At 40.1% G+C, this 23,357-nt stretch overlaps 1 protein-coding gene across 2 annotated transcripts in view; it reads left to right on the forward strand.

The window, feature by feature from the left end:
- The first annotated feature begins 21,040 nt into the window (after positions 1-21,040).
- Positions 21,041-23,357, forward strand: part of LOC309845952 (uncharacterized protein) — a 90,532-nt gene continuing 88,215 nt past the window's right edge. For both annotated transcript variants that reach the window (XM_082694501.1, XM_082694502.1), the window contains exons 1-2: positions 21,041-21,113; positions 22,333-22,524. In XM_082694501.1, coding sequence (XP_082550627.1) covers positions 22,438-22,524 — 87 coding nt within the window. In that variant the 5' untranslated portion in view covers positions 21,041-21,113; positions 22,333-22,437. The remainder of the gene's footprint in view (positions 21,114-22,332; positions 22,525-23,357) is intronic.

Below are 23,357 nucleotides of genomic sequence, written 5' to 3' on the forward strand. Positions count from 1 at the left end.
AGGGTTCTTATTTCAAGGAAGAAGGTCAGAACAGATTTGAGGAACGAATCATCAGTTTCTGAAATATAGATTATTTCCTGTTATGAAAATTATCATGTGTACCTGTGTCTACCTGTACATATGTCTACCTGTGGTTCTTAAAGAAATCGACATTTTTTAATAGTGACAAATACTGTTTTGCTGTTAAAACCATGCGTGCTTTCCATTGGCTACTCAAGTATCCTGTTTTTGGATCTAACTAGTACCTTATTTTAGAGGTGGAGAAAAAGAATTAGGAAGCCATTTCCAGCTGAATGGGAAATACTCTTTGTTCTACTGGAAAGAGACCTCTCTCCATCTGGCCCCACTTGGTTATCAGAACTGCTTTTCAATGAGCCAATGAACTGGATGTCTCTGTGACCATCCATCATCTTTATTCAGCTGGAGATTACATATGGTGCAATGTGTATGGAACATAGAATTCCTCCCACATCTCATGAATTCTCTGCACTCTGTGCCGGCCCACACACCCATTTAGCGTTCCCCTTCTCACACCATCAAGATAGTCTGGCTCATGTCTTTCTTCCTCTTCTACTGATACTCTCCATACATCTTCATGTTTGTGACCTGAAAGTCAGGTTAATTTCATACCTACCACAGGAAGAATCAGCAGGAAGATTTTAGGAAGAAACTTCATGCTCTGTGGGTGGAGGTTTTTGTTTCTGAATTTACCCACTGTGAGAAATAGGAGCCCTCCATTTGGAGTCACTGGTCTTGGGCACTTGATGATCATACACACTGTTATGTTGGAAATTCAGCCAGTAAAGCAGTTCTCCAAAGACCTTCCCTGAAGAAGGTTTGATCTAATGTGATCTTAACAAGCATGAGGGAATTATTTAGCCGTTTGATAAAATATTTCTCTATGTCCTTTAAAAAGATACATTTAGTAGATAGTCAGGCTTAACAATTAATATCCTGTTAAATTAAAACTGCCACAAACCAGAACATAATTCTTATCTTAAAAGGGCTTATGCATGCGTATGGAAAAAGGAAAAGGAGAAGATTTGTAATAGGGTAGAACAACATACTTAATATGCAGCCTAAAAGTTGGGTTCACTGACAAAAAGTCAGCTAGACCTGAAACTTTTTAGACAAATTCGACTTGGTTCACGAGAAGTGCAGAAAACTCAGATCACTTATCTTTAGCTTTCCCAGTGTTTAGAGAGGAGCAAAGTCAGGAGCAAACATCCCAATGGTGTACGTGTGATGAAAATTGAGTCTCATTTTCACATGATGGCCGGTGTACATGCTGGAAATCAAACTGCGACACAAGCTCAAAGTCAGAAACAATAAACCAGCAGAGGTGAAAATAAATTGTTTGTCCTTTCTTATTTTCTCCCCGAGACTCTATAATAAGCCATTATTTTTCTTCATCCCATCTTCCAAATTTTTGTTCCTCATTATTTTCATAAATTAATAGAGGAACATACCAGCAGCATCTAAACTAATTTGATCTTACGGTTGCACAGAAGATAAATAGCCAACCGACGCAAGAGTGGTTCGAAGGCCATCCGGCCCCCTTCCTGTAGTCCCCAATGAATCATTTGATAAGATGCCACCAAACCAGCCAGTTCAAGAGAATAGTATTAGTGTGGACACAAAAGCAAGAAGTTTCGGGAAGACTATTAGCCAAAGCGGTTTGCCTCCCACACAGTGAATGCCTCCATTTCAAACAGTTCCGAATTACATATGACATGCCGATATGAGGTTTAAAAATGGAAAAGATGAATTTAACTGGCCTCTTTCTAAAACCACACATGCACACACACACACACAATCAATTGTATAGAACCTTATTTCAACAATACTCCTGTTTTTGCCAAGAATAGAAAAGGACTAGAAATAGAAAAGGGGGTAGGGCCCTATGGGACTGCAGATTGTAAAATGTCCTGAAAAATAAGGCAACAGCCCCTCCAAGGCCATCAAAAGAGAATAGAGAAGATGGAGAAAGGGTATTTCTAATCTACTTGATTTACTTGATTGGTTAAAAAAAAAAAATCTTAGAAACAAAGAAAATTATAAAATGACACCAGTTAACAAATCAAAGAAAGTGTCCTGACCACTGTGTAGGAAATGTTAAATTTCTAAGAAAGTGCCTGGCAGCATCAGATGCGGCTGGACTGGGGAAGTGGTTGTCTGGTTGTCTGGTTATTGCCAATAGACTCCACCTGACAGCTTTTAAATGTGGTGACGTAAGCACACTCTCAGCTTTATTTATTTTATTTTATTCAGTTTGAGTGTCAGAAACTCCAGGGATGCTGAGTCACCCAAGCTAAACTCATAAATGCTGGTTCATTAGAAACATAATGATAATTTAAGAACTTACAAGGAATAGAATAACTCTCACAAGGGGCAGAATTATTCATTTTAACCTGGAGGCCCATGTCTTCCTAGTAAAAAACCATGTGAAGAGGCAAGGAAAATTCGAATGGTTGTTTCATCTACATGGAACGTTAACTATGGAATACAGATGTTTAATGTCATTAGAAATTGGGACCCTCCAGCCTCCATACACATACAACAAGGATCAACTGCAAAAGTGGATGTCTTCTTGCTAGACACTGAGCTTTTTTGGACATCACTTTTCTGACTCTCAGAAGAGATGAGTAATTGTTGACTTTTTTGAACAATTGTAATTGTACATCAACAATTACAAATTGTTGATGACTTCTTGCCCTCCCTTCCTACCTCTCCATCTCTCTTCCTACCTTTGCCTTTACAGTTGGGTTTAATTTAATATTGAAGTTAATCTCAGATATGATCTCTTCTCTACACTGGCCCACTATGTTTTGAATTTATATCTTATGTCTCAAAAGAGTATCTTCATTTCCAATGTCAGAGGCTTTTCCAATTGTTGCAATCAGAGAAACAAGCTCTCTGAAAACTGGGCTTGAAATGGAATCCCCAGAGCCCTAGCAGGGTACAGAAGACAGGTGACACACTTGAGACATCGCTGAGCTATAGCTCCATAACTGAATGAATAAACCTAAACTCCAAATACCTTTGGATTAGTCAGGATTCTACAAGTTGCAAGTTACAGAAAAGCACCTAAAAAGTTTAAAACCAACAGGAGAATTGTTGGTTCTCATCATGGCGAGTGTTGAAGTTTATGTCATTGATGATACAGAGACCCAGGGCATCACGTCACCATACTCTTGCTTGTTACCTTTTACCACAGCTCTACTGTCTCCCTCTGAGGATGACTGTCAGCACTTAGAAATTCAGCCCCCGGCTAGCTTGCAGTCTGATCTGCTTGATAACACAAGACAAGTTCTGTTCCTGTTACTTGAGAGACTGGGGTTCTCATAAATGTCTGATCAAAATTAACCTACTAATTCTATTACTGCTGGAGCCAGCTGTGGAAAGCTGAGGAACCAATTGTCAAGGACATTATTAAGGAAAAGACACAGAGGAAAGAGGTAGGGTTAGTGGATCTGGACTTGTCCTTTATTCACCTCCAAGGACTGGGGGACCCACCCAGCTCTGTGAATATGATTAGTGGTCATTCAGATAGACTGTCTCTTTTTCAATTAAGTGTTATCATCTTTATGCTACTTCAGTTTATAAGCCATTCATTATTTAGATTTCTTTTTTCAGCAGGAGCCAAATGCATAAAGCTAATATGGTCCCTCTAAATTGTTTACAATATATTTAAGATTGAAAGCAAAGGGTTTTCTATAACTTTAGTCTATTATCGTATCATCATGGAGCTTGCTATATTGATGTTTGTGTGGAAGTCCCATGCTAATGATTTTTACATATGTATGAAAACAAGAACAAACCACTTTGAGGGAGAAGCTTGTCAAGTTTAATCTTGTTTCCTATTTGGAGTGATGTCTCATTCAGGGACCATGAACTTGACAGTACTATTTCTTTATAAGGAAAGCTTCAGAAGGAATCACATAATAAAAGCCCCAATTTTATGAATAAAATTAAAATCAATCATCCTTGGAAGGCATTATTCAAACTGATTACTAATCAGAGCAAGTAAGGAAAATGGATCCCATGGTGGATAATGTTAATTTTTTTCTTTCTTTTCCCATCCCAGTCAAATACAGCTTGCTCTTAAAAGTATTTGTCTAAGATTAAGATGGAAGGTTAAACTCTGTTGTTGAGGGAAGACATTGATTTAGGGAACTATAACATTCCTTAATTTGTCAAAGTGATGCTATGCTCCACCATCTTTGTGTTTGTCCTACAGTAGGATAGAGATTCTTCCAGTTACAATTCAGAGGGAGCGAAAAGTGTCAGCTTTCCCTCAGGAGGGTAAGCAGTAGTCCTGGGCCTCCCTTGACCAAGGAAGGTGATGGGGAAGTTCATCCTTTGAAGAGCACTCTTTAAAATTGACTGAACTCTTGGATATTCATGGGGACTGGCTATCCCACTAAAATAATACTCAAGATTATTTCCTGAGCATATGTATGTCAATCAGAATATAAGAAGCACATAGATGGTACACTCCAACTGAGTAATTTAAACAAAATTTAATAATGGAATGTTGGTTCACAACCTCCAGATGTAATTTGAAACTGGCTCCAATATGCAGAGGGCAGGAAAGACTGAAGAAAGGGGAAGGGTGCTCCAGATTGGTAAATGGCAGGTTTAAGAAACAAGAGAACTTACATATGAGGCCTGTCTTGGTTGGCCATAAGATGAGTAGATCTCCACGTCTGCCCATCAAATCTTCAAAGTCTATGTAGCAGCCTCAACTAGGTTCGGTCAAGTATACCATGCAGACAGTCTCAATACCACATGACTATCTCAAAGCTATGTCCTTGCAGAAAGTTCTAGAAGTGGGGAATCCAACTGGAACCCACATTCCAAAGACAGAGAAAAGGGATGAGGAGCCTCCAATTGCCCAGATTCAACTCTTGGGTCAACTGGCAGTCAAGTCTTCTAGATGATTTCCTCTAAAATGCAAGTATTTACATACCTGGGAGTAAATGTCATGGAAATGCAGAGAGTACAATACTTTGAAGCTGGTAATAGTAAACCTTTATCACTGCTTGTGTGAAAAAGATGGGGACCCAGTGATGGGGAGAAAGAGAGAGCTAAGTATGACTAGGACCAGGGTAGGCCCAGTGAAAAGCTTAGCATGCAAAATGTAGGGAGATATTCTCAGGGTTCCCTTTTCTGACTCTTGCTCCCTGCCCCACCTCCCCCCCCCCCGCCCCAATGGGTCAGCATTGCCCTTGGAGCTGTTCATTTTTCTCTGTAACTTTTGTAGATTCCTAAGTCAAAAGTAAGAGACCTTAGTTGGCACTTAGGTTTATTCCAAGTGTAGTGCTGTGTCTTGGATACCTTTCTGGTATGTCTGCTTGTCCCAGGTAACCACTGTCTCAGTCCTCAGAGAGCATATTTCCCTGTAATTCTGGTTGTTTTACATCATTAGATACAGACTTGAAGCAGAAAGTGGGAAGATTGGCACAGGAAGCTTTTCATTGGCCATAGGATGCCACCATTATAAACTGATTCTGTACTTCTTTTCAAGAACAGCTTTTGAAAACAGAGGTAGGCCAAAAGGATATTACCATGGTCAAGACTACACACTTTCCAAGCCAAACCCTATGTTGAGAAACACTCAGGCAACATCATTCCCCAGCATATTTTGCTTTCCCTTTGACTCTTCCACCCCAAATCCAGAAGACCTGTGTCACTTTGGAGGTGGGATTAAATACTCTGGTATTTCATCCATTTAGAGATCTGCTTGCTTAGTGTCAAAGATCAAAACCTTTTCTTTCAAGCTTGGAAGCAGAAGAAGGATGGGTTAATGTTTAAACACAATCTGTGCCTCTCCCCAACAATATATGTACTCATAACTCATTTCTGGATATCCCTAGTCGTACACTGAACCCCTAGTTAGTCAAGTGGATGATGGTTTGTTATGCTCGATCTATATACTTTCCCCCAGGAAGGTCCTGCGTGGCCAGACTGATCCTTAAACTATCGTAGTGGAGAATCTAGAGGAAAAGGAAAAAAAGAAGAGAAAGGAAAGAGTACATAAAAAGAAGATTTGGAGGGATTTGGGAGGAATCCCAAGTGGAGGAAAGGAACTGTGGTATGGGAGGGCAGTGTTCAGAGCAGGAAAAAAAAAATGGGAGGTTTAAATAAGTATGGCTGGAAATTGTGTCCTTTTTTTGGTGTTAAGAGAAACATATAAAGGACATGAGTTATTTCTAAATTGCTTTTGATCACATGAACTGTGCTCTTTTAACTCCAACTTCACTCTGAGACTGAATCACATGAATCACATCACATAAGCATTCCTTTCTCTTCTTGAAAAGGTATCTTTGTCTCCCTCTCCTCTCACTTCTTTCTTCTGACTTCTGCCCTTCTTCCTACCCAATTCATCAAAGTTTTTTTTTGTTTTGTTTTGTTTTGTTTTTTAAGTAATTTTTATGGATTAATAGACTTTAGGCACCAGGATATTATTCTACCCACAAATTTAGACAATGGTGATGAAGCACCGGCAATATATCAGATATCTGGTTTTAAACTTTTAGCTTTTGAGTATTAACTGCCATCTACTATGTGCTATCTACCACAGTCCTAATGAATTTTGCTAAGTTTTTCCTGATTCTGCCCCATTCTCTCCTCTATGAACCCACATACTCCAAGGACCTTATTTCATCCTGAACTTATTTCCAGCCCCAGCCCCTACTGGACCGCATTGGCAGCCCTTCTTTAGACAGCGTGAAGCACGCTTGCATTATAGTTTGCCTTCATTCCTAGGACTGCCTTAGAAATCACCATAAAACAGACGGCTTAAAACAACAGAGATTGATTCTTTGACCGTTCTGGAGGCTAGCAGTCCAATCAAGGAGTCAGCAGGGCCAGGGCCATGCTCCCTCTGATGGCTTTGGGGAAGACTCCTTCCTACCACTTCCCAGCTTCCAGTCTGTGCCAGCCATATTTGCTCTTCCTTGTCATTCCAACATCCGCCCCCGTCTTCACATGGCCTTCTACCCTCTGTGTGCATCTCCTCTTTGTCTCTCTTCATCTGCTCTCCCCCCGCCTTTTTTTTCTTAAGATTTCATTTATTTACTTGAGGGAGAGAGTGTGAGCTGTGGTAGGCACAGAGCTAGAGGGACAAGCTGACTCCATGTTGAGCACAGAGTCCAACCCAGGGCTTGATCTTAAAAACCTGAGATCATGTCCCAAGCTGACATCAAAAGTTGGATGCTTAACTGACGGAGCCACTCAGGTACCCCATCTGTATATCTGCTCTTATGGGGACACCAGTCATTAGATTTAGAGACACACTACACAGTTTCATACCATTCAACAAGCACATCCTTTCCCTTCACCCAGAGGCCCCACACCAGCCCAAGATTGCCAGCTCCATTGAGTCTGTGGCCAAGAGTGGACACAGAAGTTAGATTTGTGCAGTGACCCTCTGGGGTCAGTGTCAGGCTTTCAGCTGGCTCCAACATTTCAGCCGTGCCTTTTCCAGAAAGGCATTCATTGCATGGACTGTGGGGACATATTTTGGTATGAGGGTGCAGCAATTTGACTTGGTTGCAATAATGGGTTTTAAAAGTACTGAGATTATCCAAGTACTCAGACTGGGCATATCAACTCTAAGGCACAATCCAGTCCATCCTTTTATAAACACTTGAGAAAACATGGACAGATTTCCTTTACAATGGTTTCAACACTTTGGTCCTAGGAGTAAAGGAAGAGCCTGGTTCTTCAGATCGCTTTGACTTGCTGACACCTTTCCGTGCTTAAGGCTGCCTTGTAATGCAGATTTATGGAACTAGATTGAACTCTAACACAAAGCCAGAAAAAATGGTCAAAGGGGGAAAATAGAACTTACCTCTTGCTATGTAGACGCTGAAATTGAAAGGGCAAGTATAATCCAAATTTTAAAAATTAATATGCAAATCAAAACAGAAGAGCAATGCCCTAAGCATTTATTTTTATATAATGATTCACATCCTGTAGTTTTGAGTGAGACCAGAGATGTTTCTTATTGCTGACTTGAGTTTCCTTGATGTGTCACTAGAGCCTGGCTTGGGGCCCATCTTGTTGGGATTTTGTGGTGATGGTTGCCTTGCAAAACCACTGGGAAGACGGAGATGTCCAATATAATCTGTATGGAGTAGTAACTAAAACTGGTAATCTCATAAATTTAAGGCAGGGATTGTAAAATATAATGTGTCCAAAGCACCAAGCAGGTAACGGAAATCCAAGAGGTGAGCGGGGTGAGGGCTTTGGTGCTGGGGAACCCCAGCTTGGGGCAGCAGCTAATCATTTTCAATGATGGTCACCCCCATCAGAACGTGAGTTTCAGTACCAGTAGAGGCAGATACTAAAATTCTTTAAGGAAAACCAACCATTTCAACTTCCCTATAAAATTCCTGCTTTTCAAAACATAGGTGACTGGTTACAGTTTTTTAAAAACACCGTCCAGTTAAAATGATCATCATCACATCAGCTGTAAAACGTCAATTCCGCAAGCATCCACTGATTTTAAATTTTCATTCTGAGATTAAAGAGAAAATATCTTTCACTGGAGGAAAAAAAAATAAACCCAAAGAACTTTTTTATTAGGAAGTCTGTGTTTTAGACAAGGAGACTTAGTTTGTACTCAAAACTCTGTCACTCGCAAACTCAAAACCCTTGAGCAAGTCATTTTCACTCTTGGGACCTCCATTTTCTTATGTTGGACCGAATTTGCGTGGTTCCATTGATTCTGTTTACTCTGCGATTCTGTGTTCAAGGACCTTGAGGGCAAATACGGTGTCCCTTCCCCCCAATATCTCGCACAGTCCCTGGAGGGGAGTCGGCACTCAGTATTTGTTGCTCGAGGTAGGACTACATGTGTGAGTGAATAAATGACTGTTATCTCCATTTTTAAGATGAGTAAACTGAGTTGCAGAGATGCTGAGTAATGTGTCTAAGTTCTTCCTGTTAAATATGGTGGAGCCAGGACAGAGAGCCTTCTCATCTGCCCACAAGATAGTCAAAGGAGTAACACTGAATGCAGGACCTGAGGTCTGTACGAGATACAAGTCCATCTTAGATTAGATCAGATGGCCAGCATTCAGTTTGGTCTAGCTCCTTGCTACTGGTCCCTTTTTTCATAGTCTTTATTTATTATTATTAAGATGTACTTTACATGCAGTAAAATCACCTGGTATTAGTGTATGGTTTGGCAAATTTTGAAAACGTACAATCATACAACCATAAATCAAGATAGACCATAGTTCCATTAAAATTATACATGTATTAGGTGCACATAAAATCCTTCAACTGACGTTCACTATTTTTCAGATGTTTTCCTCTCCATGTTTCACTTTGGGTCATTTCTATGGCTGTATCTTTACATTTACAGATATTTTCTTATTTACTATCTAAATAAAAGAGTATCTTCTTTACTATCTTTTGATCCCATCCTGTGTCTGTTTCATCTTAAACTTTGTGTTTTTCTTTTTTCTTTTTTTTTACGTTTAAATTCAATCAACTAATATGTAATGTATTATTAGTTTCAGAGGTAGATTCATCTTATATAACACCCAGGACTCATTATATCATGTGCCCTCCTTAATGTCCATCACCCAGTTACCCCATCCCCCCATGCCCCTCCCCCTCCAGCAACCCTCAGTTTGTTTCCTTCCCTCTCAGATTTCATCTTTATTTTTTCCTTTCTTCCCCTATGATCCTCTGTTTTGTTTCATAAATTCCACATATGAGTGCAATCATATGGTAATTGTCTTTCTCTGATTGACTTATTTTGCTTAGCATAATACCCTCTAGTTCCATCCACATTTTTGCAAATGGCAAGGCTTCTTCTTCCTCCTCCCCCACCTCCTCCTCCTCTTCTTCTTCTTCTCTTCTTCTTTTTGACAGCTAGGTCGTATTCCATTGTACATATATACCACATCTTCTTTACCATTTATCTGTCAATGGACATCCGGCTTCTTTCCATAGTTGGGCTATTGTGGACATTGCTGCTGTCAACATTGGGTTGCAGCTGTCCCTTCAGATCATTACATCTGTATCTTTGGGATAAATACCCAATAGTGTGATTGCTGGTCATAAAGTAGCTCTATTTTCAAATTTCGTGTTTTTCATATCAAAGTTAAATTTGTCTTTTTTAAAAAGATCTTCTATAGCTCTCCTGACCATGCTTACATTTTCTCTACCGTGTTGAGTATGTAAGTTTCAGTTGTAGTAAGAGGATGGTACTTATTCCATCCTCTTTGTTATTTATGGGTCAGTTTTGATAAGCTACTTTTTTCTTCTCATTATGGGTCACATTTTCCTGATTTTTTGAATAATTGATAATTTTTGATTAGATGATAGATGTTTTTAATTTTATCAACCTGGGTGCTGGATATTCTTTTATTTAAAAACATACCCATTAACTTTGTGCTGGGATCCATGTAATTCACTTGGAAATTCTTGAGTCTTTTTCAAGTTTGCTTTTGGGGGGTGCAGCATGCTTTATTGATGGCACATGACAAGATGGGGATCCTCAAGCCCCTCCTATTTTTCAGAAGTTCTAGGATGAATAATGTGTAGAGGTCCCAAGATTCTCAGTGTGTTGGGAAAAGTGTTGGGGCAGGGACAGCCCAGCAGCTGAGGGTTTCTCTCTTTTTCTTGCTCTTGCTGGGGCTCATGGTCTGGGGATTCTTACTCCTTGGAGGCCATGTAGACCATTAGGTCCACACCCCAGTTGCTATAGCCAAATTCATGGTCATACCCAGAAATGAGCTTGACAAAGTGGGGGGGGGGCGCGATGCCAGCCCCAGCATCAAAGGTGGAAGAGTGGGTGTCAGTCCTCAATGCAGCTCAGAATGCCCTTGAGGGGACCCTCTGATGTCTCCTACAATGTCTTCTTGGTGTCATTGTGTTTGACAGCTTTCTCCAGGCAGCCTGTGGGATCCATGATTGACACATTGCAGGTGGGGACATGGAAGACCATGACAGTGAGCTTCACATTCAGCTCAGGGTGACCTTGTCTATAGCCTTGGTGTTGTCAGTAGAAGCAGGGATTATATTCTGGGCAGCCCTTCAGCCATCATGTTGAGACTTGCTCTCCAAGCTTTATAGAGTGGGAGCAGAGGAGCCCTTGTCATAGGGCAGATTTTGCTCCACTATTAAAGCCAAGGCATCCTGAGCTCTTGGCCCAACATCCCATGAGTCACAGGGTTTGTCTACTCGGGTGGCAGGAGCAGGCTTTATCCCAGATCTGTGTAAGCTTCGGGGTGGCTCCACCTACAAATTTTCTGGTAGTTTTTCCGCTGTCCTCACACAGTTTCCACACACGCACATAAACTGGTTAGAATGCCAATATGCAGAGTTCATGCTCCACACTGTTCTGTGATCTCTGGTACCTGAGCTACAAACCTTAGCTGCCTGGACCTTCAGAAATGCCTCCTCAATCTCCCAATTCAGAGGGACCTCAAGACTCTACTTGGGTTTTCCTTTCCCACAATGGGGCCTGGAAACTGTCTCCAGGCAGCAAGCTGGGGTAATAGCACAGCTCCCCTTCCTGTCTCTTCTCTCTCAGAGACCATTGTGCTACCCCGTGTGCTGTCTAAAGTCTGAAAAACATCTTCCATAGATTTTTCTGGCTATTTATTGCTTAAGAGTGTTCATTCAGGAAGGGAATAGAAATCCAGTCCTCCTTATTCCATCTGGGCGGGAAGCAGGCCATTGGTCTCTTTTTGATTTTCCCAGCCTCTTGTTTAGCTCTTCATGAAGGGGATTCTTCATATGTCTCTTCTTCTTCTCTTCCCTTAACAATGCCAACCTCAGATTTCCTTCCTGATCACGTCGTCTCCAGTTCATAAATAAATAGGCAATGGGAATAACTTTATTATTTTATTTCTAGTCAATAACCATGGGTAATTCACTTTTTCAATTGATCTATGTTGCTTATAAATCGCCGCATCAGCCCCTTCTTGAATTTTGTATCGATTTCTGGCACAAACACACATCTCCAGGAGCTGCCGGCCTGTCTCGGGTCCTGCTGTGCTCCCAGTGTTTGAACTTGCTTCTTGATGTCACCTGCTGCCCCATTCATCTCCAGGGGCTCTATATTGCTCACATTCATTCAGATTCATTCAAAAATTATTGTGGAGTGCTCACTGGTCCTGTGTCAGACCTTGGGAGCACAGAGGTGAGCAAAGAAACCATCGCTCCTGTCTTCATGAAATTTATAACAAAGGGCATAAACTATGATCAAATATCGATATGTTTATCTGTAACAATACAACTTTAAAGACTTGAAAATGCTGTCCAAAATTGTTTTTCAAGCACTTCTTTTTCAAACCATAGCTGAGTAGCGAAAAAAGAGATAAAAATGACAGGCTTGATAGAAAGATGGTGGAATGGCTCTGGAAGAAGCTACTATAGGAATCAAGGCCTACAACCCTACTGTCGTCAGAACTGGTTTTCATCAGGTCACAGGTGAAAGGGGGACAGAAAATATACCTAGAGCTCAAGAAGGGGTTCAAGCAGGAGCTCCAGGTTAGGAAATTTACGGACAGTGGACCCTAAGGAGTGAGCCTACAACTTGAGCCAGCCAAACAAGTCTCCTTCAGGCTCAGCCTTGGCTAGCTCTTCTGGTGGAACAGGAAAACTAAAGCAGGCAACTCTGAGAGGCATTATGACAGCCTCCAATTTCCTGATATTGGGGCTTGCATTTATTTTTTTAATAATTTTTTATTATGATGTTCAGTTAGCCAACATAGAGTACATCATTAGTTTCTGATGTAATGTTCAATGATTCATTAGTTGCATACATCACCCAGTGCTCATCACAACACATGCTCTCCTTAGTACCCATCAACTGGCTAACTCATTCCTCCCACCCGCCTTCCTTTCTGTAACTCTAAGTAACTGGAAGGAACCTAGATGTCCTTCAAGAGACGAATGGATAAAGAAGATGTGGTTCATACAAACAATATTATTCAGCCATCAGAAAGGATGAATACCCAACTTTTGTTATGTGGACATGATGAATAGCATGGGCACTTTCATTTAAATGTGAAAAGAAATATGCTCAGGCCAAAAAATATAATTTGAAGTATAGCCAGAAGATCGTAGATAACGTAAATACAAATGACTGCTTAACATAGGGCAAGATGATGAAAGATGATGAACTTTGGTCATAATATAGTTACACAGAGATAATGCTTTGTAGCTATTGCGTTGGTAAAGACACCGAAGTGCTTCCTTTTCCACTGCTGGTGAGGCTCTGGAGCAACAGACATTGTCACAGACCGCTGATGATCTGACAAAAAGCTTTGATCCTGCTGAAGGAGGATAGCTGGTAAAATTCACATTAGTCCTGTTTGGGGGAATCTATTCCAAAGATATGTCAGGAAAGAAAGTACAAATTGATGTCAACACATGAGTAAAAGTTGCAGCTCAATTTGTAATAGAGAAAGACTAGAAACAACCTAAATATTCGTAGAGCACTAGATGAATGAATTAGAATAGGACAGTACGAAGAAGATAACTGAATATCAAAAAAAATTTGCTATATGCTGTTTATAAGAAATGTACCAGAAATATAAGAACTTAGAAAGACTGAAAGTAAAGTGATAGCAAAAGATATATAAAGCTTGTACCCAAAACCAGCAAGATGCCCTTCAACGAACGAATGGATAAGGAAGATGTGGTCCATATACACTATGGAGTATTATGCCTCCATCAGAAATGGTGAATACCCAACTTTTGTAGCAACGTGGTTGGGACTGGAAGAGATTATGCTGAGTGAAATCAGTCAAGCAAAGAGAGTCAATTATCATATGGTTTCACTTATTTGTGGAGCAAAACAAATAGCATGGAGGACATAGGGAATTAGAGAGGAGAAGGGAGTTGGGGGAAATTGGAAGGGGAGGTGAACCATGAGAGACTATGGACTCTAAAAAATAATCTGAGGGGTTTGAATTGGCAGGTGGGTGGGAGGTTGGGGTACCAGGTGGTGGGTATTATAGAGGGCACGGATTGCATGGAGCACTAGGTGTGGTGAAAAAATAATAAATGCTGTTATGCCGAAAATAAATAAAAAATAAATTTTAAAAAAAGATGTATAAAGCAAAAATCTAGGCCCAAGGAGGGAAATAAAAACATTAATTTTAGATAAAATAGAATTTGACAAACTCTTATAAGAGATAAAGATCACAGCATATTAATAAATGATTAGTTTCACTGGGAAGACATAACATGTTTAACTTTGTATACACCTAATACTATAGCTTAGAAGTATGTAAATCAAAATGTACAGAACCCAAGGAGAAATTGACAAATCTACCAGCAGAGAACATTTTAAACGGCAGACACATTAAGTACTAGATCAAACAGAGAAAAATCACAAGGATTGGGGCTGAGATAGGTACTTTCATTCTAATATGTGGGTTTATTTTTCTTCGCTTAAAATAGGTCCTTTGCTATCCAGAGTAAGAACTATATTTCCCTACTTTCCCTGACACTCAGGTTCAGTCGTGTGACCAAGGTCTTGCTAATGGAAAAAGAACAGAAGCTATAAGTACATCTTCTGGGTCCTACCCTTGGAAGGAAAGGGCCAACCACCCAGGGGCCTCTTTTTCTCCCACCAGCTGGCTGGAATGAAGATGTGAGGGCAAGAACTTGAGATGGACCATGAGGCAAAGGCCATGTGTTGAAGGAAGAGCAACAAAATAGAAGGAGTGTGGGCCCTGGACACTGCAAACACCTCAGATGGCTTAAGTGACAACTGTCATTAACAAGGAAAGTAAACTCCTATCTGCTTTGAGCCACTGTTATTTGGGGTCTTTGATACCGTATTTACATGATGACAAATACAGATTTGGTCCCTGGAGGTGGAGCTGCAGAAACAGAATCTAGCTGACATGTGCTGGGAAGGCACACTGCAGGCTTGCGAGAATGAGCACATGGCAGGCTGAAAATCTGGGCCCTGGGGCAAATCACTTGGTAAATCTGTCTCCTCAGATACTTTGGCAGGTTTCTCACATGCTGACACAGCCTTCCCCCTCAGTTCCTTTATTTTGAGTGACTTCAAGGTAACTGCCAATAAGTTGAAGCCGAGCAGGATTGGCAGAGCACAGAGATCATTAATAAAACTCCAGAACTGTAAAACTGCTTAGATTAGTGTTTTTCAACCTTGTTCACATAATGCACTCAGAACGTAATATAATATTTGTGTGGCCCATAGGGCCACATGAATGAGGCTACTCAGAGCCAATGGTGACCAGTCTGCATACTCCCCTCATCCCAAACAGAGGCTCCGGGGAGCAATGTATTGGATGTGTTTGTAACCAAATTTGTGTCTAAACCATATGCCCAGCACACTGCTTGAATAGCTCTGTGTTACATCAGATCTTTGACTGTGGTCATTCCAACATGGAACTGGCCAGAAGCAAGCAACCAAAAAAGCACAAGGGTATTTGGCCAAAGAACCTACAAACCCAGCCTGCAAATATCTGTGCTTGTGGACAATTCCACAATTTCCAAGGCAATTTCCAAGCATCTGTGCCTGGACAAGGAGGGATTGCCTGCAATAACATGGCCTAACCAAGGGGACACACTTCCCAGTAGCCGCTTCAATATACCACTGGACACATTCATGACAATGCTTTATTGCTTCACCCCTGGATGGCAAACATCATGAAAGGTTACCTTGTTATAAATCTTTAAAATGTACTTCTATCATATATTCTTTTTATATGTATGATGCATTTCACAATGGAAAAAAATTTCATTTCATTAGAATAACTGGAAATTTGGAAGGGCTTTGAAAGCGGTTAAAGCTTCCATGGTGGGACAGGAGAGGAGTCATCGATTGTTCCTATCACGCTTTCTGCAACTGTAACTGATACTCATCATGGTCATTCATTGAGCACGTGAAGGATTTCCAAATAAATACTTTTCTTCTTTCTTAACATATGGTTTACTGGATTTAGAAGTCAGTTTGTCCTTGGAAGTGGTTCAGCAACAACCAAAGCTGAGTTGAGTACCATCTTCTGCCCCAAAGCACACATTGAGGTCATGTGACACCCACAAAGAGGTGGGCATTGGAAGAGCAACCCTCCCCTAATTTGGTTCCCAGCTTCTTTGGTTAGTTACCCTGGAGTCATCTCCAAGAAGCAGATTTTTAGTCCCTAAAAATAATCAACGGTCAGAAGAAAGCACGTGGGAAATCGCTGCCTTAAGCATCAGGAAGGTAAAGTCCACTCACTTGGTATCTCTCATCCAGTTATGACTCATTCATGGAAAAGTTTAAAATCCCCAAATCATTCTCATGCTCCTGTGGAATGGGGGCCCGGATGCTCTAGTTAGCTGGATGCAAAATTCTCCTACGGTTCCACATACTCATCTCAGTTCATTCCTCAGTAACATAACCCCCAACACCTGGGCGGTGTGGTACCACTTACCATCCCTGGTGGAAGTTGGTAGAAAAAGTGTGTTTACAGTAAGGGAACATATTCCTGGCCAGTCTGTTGACATGAAGAGCATGTCATTAAGGCAGCAAAGAAAACAAGAAAAAAAAAAAAAACTGTATTTTATGTGGTAATTCAATTGAATGTGGCTGTGGGCCTATGTACATGGGCCCATGTATGCGGGCCCGGGCAATTACCACCACAGCAAACTAAGACGATCTATTATTTATTAGGTGCCCACTCTGTGCCCAGAATGTTGTGAGGCACCAGAGCCACATTCTCTGTCATTTTTACAAATACTCTGTGGCGGAGGCTTTATTATCCCCATCTGACGTAGATGGGTTCATAGATGGGTTCCGTATCTCTCGTAGATCTGAGGAACAACTCTAGCTTGAAGCAGAAAGGATAGAGCTGTGAGTTCCCACCCATCTTGGAAGGAGCACTCAAAGACCTTTGCTGTGATGGTGCTTTTCCCACCTGAGTCGAAAGGTAGTGTCTATTCTTAAGTATTCCTAAGTAGCTTATCCAGCATCTTCATCAGCTTATAGGGTTGAAACTCTCCCTCATTCTTTCTGATGTGTCCTACTGATGCCCTTCCCCACATCTCTTTGTTCTGTATTTGGTCCTCCTCTGTGGGGTCCCACTTCTCCTTGTACCTTAGGTCCAGCTGCAGGCTCCTTGCCTGAGTTTCTGCTGTCATTACCTTGGATGGTCCTTCACCTTCCGGATGGAACTTTCTGGAAGCTCTTGTATACTGTCCTCAAAAGGATGGGCCTAGTGTCAAGGTCTTTGCTCCTTCCTCTCATCTCATTCTATACTAACAATCTAGAACTGCCCTAAAGGTAAAGTCCAAGCTCAAGATGGCTTATGTAGCATGAGAGTCCATCAGATATCACTTTATTGTTTTACATTACGTCTACTGTAGAGAACTCAAAAGAATCAAAAACTAAGCATTCTTTCCATTCCTCTTCTGAAAGGACAACCAAATGTTTGTCTTTTGGATTGCTTGTCCTATTAATAGTAGGGATTAAAAATTCCTTTGTTTCTCCAGAATGTTACCAAAAATACCCTTGAATGCCTTTGTCTGGAAGATTTGGGTCTATGTAAGAGAGAATAGAAATAGGTACTTTGAGAAAAAAAAAAAAAAGATTGTGACATAATCCTAGAAAGAACCAATTCCAGCTTCTGTGAAGCTGGAAGTACAGGTGAGTTCTGGCTTCATGAATGGCAGGGACCAGAATTCTGGTCCATAGGGCATGGCAGGTCCTCAGATATACATGTGTTCTGGAATGTTAGGCCCTGAGTGTTGCATCTCAGGTTCTATGGAAAATATGCCTGTCTCTGCAGTGTTCATCATGGGTTAGAGATGTTCCTGGTATATACATGGAAAGAACCTAAGCCAGAGAGCACTGAGAGCAGCAGCTAGGAGAGCTTAAACATCAGAGGTTCCTCATTGACTTTGCTAGAAGATGAATATTCCAGAATATCTGTGCACAGGGGAAAGAAAGGAGCATAGAAATATGACTGAAAATAGCTATTCCTCAATCCTTAGCAGATCAAAACTGAGCCACCTTTTAAAATTTAGAGAATATAGAGAAATATGATTTTTCCTACATCTCTAGAGTCCAAATTTACCTCCTCAGTTTTACCTTATACATATAGGAAACTTTATTTTATCTTACTCTGGTTTAGTTAAAAATTTTCCAATTTTTCAAGCACACCATGAGTTTCCTTGATACTGAACCTTTGCATTTATCAGGACATCTACTTGAAACACTTCTCTTTCTTCCCACCCCCAACAGATGCAAGTGTGTGTGCATGCACACACACACACACATATGCACACACTCACCAGTGTGCCTTTATCCTTAGGTGAACAGAAACTTGGAGTGGGACCATCTAACCCCAAGGATGATGGCAAGCCTGCCTATTTTGATCCATTTGTGTAACTGATGAGGGATTTGTACTTGCTTAATTTGGTCACTGCTAAATGCAGCATAGAAGACTTTCACAGAAAAAATAAAATTTTTCTGTAGCCCTGATTTGGAAAGGAACAAAAGTGCTAGCAGAGTTAAAAGAATCTTACAGAGAAATATGTTTCCAATCAAAGCTGAGAAATACTGCAAACCAAAAGACTGTCACTTGCCTTTTATTATAAATCTGATACACTAGCAAAGGCCTTGAATTGCTCATCTCTGGTTACAAATCCATAAAATAGTCCTCTCTGAGGAGCTATTTCAACCTTTTTTTATATAACACTCATTATAAATTAATTCTCCCTGACAACTAACTAGGGAAATATTTTAATCTAGATAGACAAAAATCATCCTCTTCTAAGAAGCTTCTGTAAATTCTATGTTGTGTTACTAGAAATGATTTCATTAAGGTTCAGGACTGATTTGCAAACTAATGTTGTTTTGATGCATCTAATATACAATATAGTTGCAGGGTTTATCTACTGAATTGGTTCCTCTTGGCACAAATTACATTGGGAGTAATCTTAGGGAATGATAGTGAAATTGAACCTTGTTTCATGTTTTGATTACCTGTATTGTTATGACTTTCTCCCCTGAAAGACTTGAACAAACAATTAAATTTTTCTTGGGAATAGAATGAGAGCAAATATTATTCTGCTGGGCAGACCCATAAGCGTAAAATGACACAAATGCTTCCAAGAAAACAAAGACAACACTGCCCGCCGGAGTTCTGTCTTCTTGTCAGAAGCTTATAGATTAGGTTTGCTACATTAAAATCAAATAATACATATTTCAGTCAAGGGGATATGGAGAGCAGAATTATATTTCTGGGCTCTGCACATAAAACATCAGCAAATAATTCAGTGGTTGCCAAAGAGTTGTTTCTTTGGGTAGGGATTTTGCCGGCGTGTTTTGTAGCTTTGCAATTCTCTTGAGCCAAGTGATAAAGGTGATAAATGTCTATTTTGAATTAACTCCTGTTACAGTGAAGTGCCTGTTGATCCGAGCCCTTTCAGTCATGACAATTCAAATGTATCTCATCCTTTTTATAAAAATCTGGGCAATCCCTTCTTGCATAGCTACAACTGACAGGAATTACATTTCCCTGGAGGTAAAAGACGGATGGGAATCATTGATTTCTGAAATACTGCTGTCAGATGGACACTCTGCAGTCATTCGGTTGCAAAGTGGCTCCCTGATTCCCCCCCAATCCTGTCCCCACCCCCCTCCCCCCCCGGCTTTGTGTTCTCGCCATCCATTCTGTCTGAGGCTGTCTTTGGAATGTACCACAAAAGGAAAAACATGGATGTTTCTATCTTCCTGAATCTATTTATGAAATAGGTTTGTTTATAAATAGAATGTGACCATTATACTTTCCTAACAATATACTGTATCATAAAAATGTTTAAGAGTTAATAAAACAGGAAATAGCAAATGTTGGTGAGGATACGGAACAAGGGGATTCATCTTACACTGTTGGTAGACATGCAAGCTGGTAGAGCCAACTCTGGAAAACAGTGTGGAGATTCCTCCAGATGTTAAGAATAGAGCTACCCAACCACCCAGCAATTGCACTACTAGGTGTTAACCCCAAAGATACAGATGTAGTGAAACAAAGGGGCACATGCACCCCAATCTCCACAATAGCCAAACTGTGGAAGGAGCCGAGATGCCCTTCAACAGACGAATGGATAAAGATATGGTCCACATACACCACGAAATATTACGCAGCCATCAGAAAGGATGAATACCCACCATTTGCATTGACATGGATGGAACTGGAGGGGATTATGCTGAGTGAAATAAGTCAAGCAGAGAAGGACAATTATCATATTGTTTCACTCATATGTGGAATGCAAGCAATAGCATGGAGGACCATAGGGTAAGGCAGAGAAACCTGAAGGAGGAGAAATCAGAGAGAGAGACAAACCACGAGAGACTATGGACACTGGGAAACAAACCAAGGGTCTCAGAAGGATGGGGGCTGGGGTAACAGGATGATGGATACTAAGGAGGGCACATGTGATGAGCACTGGGTGTTATAGGTAACTAAAGAATCGTTGAACATTATGTCAAAAAGTAATGATGTCCTGGGGCACCTGGGTGGCTCAGTGGGTTAAGCCGCTGCCTTCGGTTCAGGTCATGATCTCAGGGTCCTGGGATCGAGTCCCGCATCGGGCTCTCTGCTCAGCAGGGAGCCTGCTTCCTCCTCTCTCTCTCTCTCTGCCTGCCTCTCTGCCTACTTGTGATCTCTCTCTGTCAAATAAATAAATAAAATCTTTAAAAAAAAAAAAGTAATGATGTCCTAAAGAGTGGCTAACTGAACATAATAAAAAATAATAAAAAAAAAGAAATAAAAGTAAAATTAAAAATGAACACATCAAAAACTAATGATGTACTATATGTTGGCTAATTGGACATTAAAAAAAAAGAGGAGAAAACCAAAAAATCATCTTTCCTTAAGTGTAGGTAAACTCTGGCCTTAGGAGAGGATGTGACTTGCCAGTTAGTAGAGAGAAGAACCTAAATTGGAGCTTAGCATAATATGGGGTATACAGTAGGTGCTTCATCAGTTTTTGTTGAATTTAATTGACTTGGAATCTATTTTTTTAGGTCCTAGGTCAGCATAACGAAGATGACTTATCACTCTGGAGATGCTTCAGATGACCAGGAAAGTTTTCTCCATTCTGGAGAAGAGGTCATGTTCCTTGAATTTACACTATATGCCAAGCATTATGCTCAGGGCTTTACATGAAGATTTTATGCAGTTCAATCAGATATATCTTTTATCCTGTTGTTTTTTTTTCTTCCTTACTTGAAGACGCCAAGGATCAGGAAGATTAAGGAAGCTGGCCAAAATCATCAAGCTAGTGAAAAAATGAACTGGGATTCCAACATGGGACTATCTAACTCCAGAGCTTTTCTTTTTTTCTTTTTAAACGTTATGCTTTAATCAAGTGTTTTTATTAGCCAAGCTAAATAACTGAGTGTCTACAGAATGGCTCCAAGTAACACCCATGATGAAATACAGATTTTATAATATGAAGAGCATTGAACTGAAAAATGCATATACAGTAGCCTAATTTGACTTCCAGTCCTAGCAACTTGGCAAAACAAGCTAATTCATAACTCTCATGTACGGCTTGTTGGAGAGCTGTATGAATTTATTTTTAATGGGATAATCCCTGAGGCACTTAGGAAATCACATATAATCACGCAGGTGTGTGTGTGTGTGTGCACGTGCACACACACATCTGAAATTATGACTGAGATAGAAACCATTGAGAAATAGCAAGACCCTGAAAAAAACAATAAGCAGGTATGAAGAGAAATCAAGCTAGAATTTCTCAAAATTAAAAACATAGTGGTTTCAGTGAAAACCACAATCAGCAGGCTAATTAGCAGATTACACCTGGCTGAAAAGAGATCTGGGCAATTTTCCAGACAGTGACTCAGAGATCTGAAGACTTGGAACAAATGTAAGACAGTCAAAGCATCATAGAGTATGTGGTGAGAAGGTCTGATGTTATCTACTAGGAGTTAAGGAGAGAACAGAGAGAATGAGTATTGCCAATCTCCAATAGAATATTTAATAACCAGTGGTTGGAAACATTTCTAGAACAGATTAAAGACATATTTTCAGGTGGAATGCAGTCATAGGTTGTATAACTTCTAAACGAGTCAGGTAGAAATGGGAAGGAAGAGAACTCAAGCCAAGAGAAAAAAGGCAAGACAGACAGCCAAGAAAAAAAATTAGTCAAAAATACAAGATAACATGCAAGAGATAAATCCAAATATACCATTAATCACAGAAAATGTTGATGAGCTAAACTTGCTAGTTCTGACAGTCTCAGTTGGCATTAAAAAAGTACTGTTATATTCCATTTTTATAAATTCTTTTGCTATATTCTATTTAGAGAAGACATTGTGAAGATAGAAGATGACAAAAAGAAAAGCAAAAGGATATCCAGAGGAAGTGCTAAGCACATATTTTTATAGGGAGCGATGGTGCATGCCTTCACATGAACCACAGCCTAAGGCCATGGACCCCATGGACAGCAGCTAAACAGACAAAAAAATCAGAGTTGTCTCATCGACTTTTCTGGAAGGTCAGTACTTCACAATTTATGTATAAGAGAGAACAAGATCATTGTATTATTCCTTTTCCAACTTATTTTCTTGAGTTAGATGCTTAGCTCATTAATTTTCCATCTTCAAACTTTGTGTTTTCAAATATATACATTTATTTATTTATTTATTTATTTGCTCTGAATTTTTCTCTAAGTACTGTCACATCCCATGAATATTAATATGTAGTGTTTTCTCGTCAGTTACTTCTAAACATCCTAATTTCCATTATGATTGTTTTTTTCTTTTGAGAAGTGCAAATTTCAATTCCCCAATATTTGGGTGTGGTTCTCTTCCCATTTTTAAATTATATTTTATATGGAGGTATAACTTACATATAGTGACAAAAGAGGCATAGTTCTTCATGAAATGTATATTCTAGTAGGGTGAACTAGGTAATATACAAATTTAAAAAATAAGGCAATTTCAGATCGTAATGCATCTATAAAGCTGATAGAGATTTGAGATTCAATATATATATATTAACAGATAAAAGGACCTGCAAAGGGGCACCTGGGTGGCTCAGCTGGATAAGCTCTGATTTGGGCTCAGGTCATGATCTCGGGGTCCTGGGTTCGAGCCCTGCATCAGGATCTGCACACCAGGGAGTCTGCTTGTCCCTCTCTCTTTGCCCATTCCCCTCTTGTGCTCTCACTCTCAAATAAAGAAAGAAAGAAAATCTTTTTTTTTTTTTTTTTTTACAAAAAAAGGGACATAAAAAATGTGCAGTTAAGCAACCTAGCTGTTATTGTTAGGTACTGCAAAGTTATTTAACCAGATGTCTGTTTATAATGTCACACCAACTGCAGTGACA

The sequence above is a fragment of the Mustela nivalis genome (genome assembly GCF_964662115.1).
Source record: "Mustela nivalis genome assembly, chromosome: 13".
Lineage (NCBI taxonomy): Eukaryota > Metazoa > Chordata > Mammalia > Carnivora > Mustelidae > Mustela > Mustela nivalis.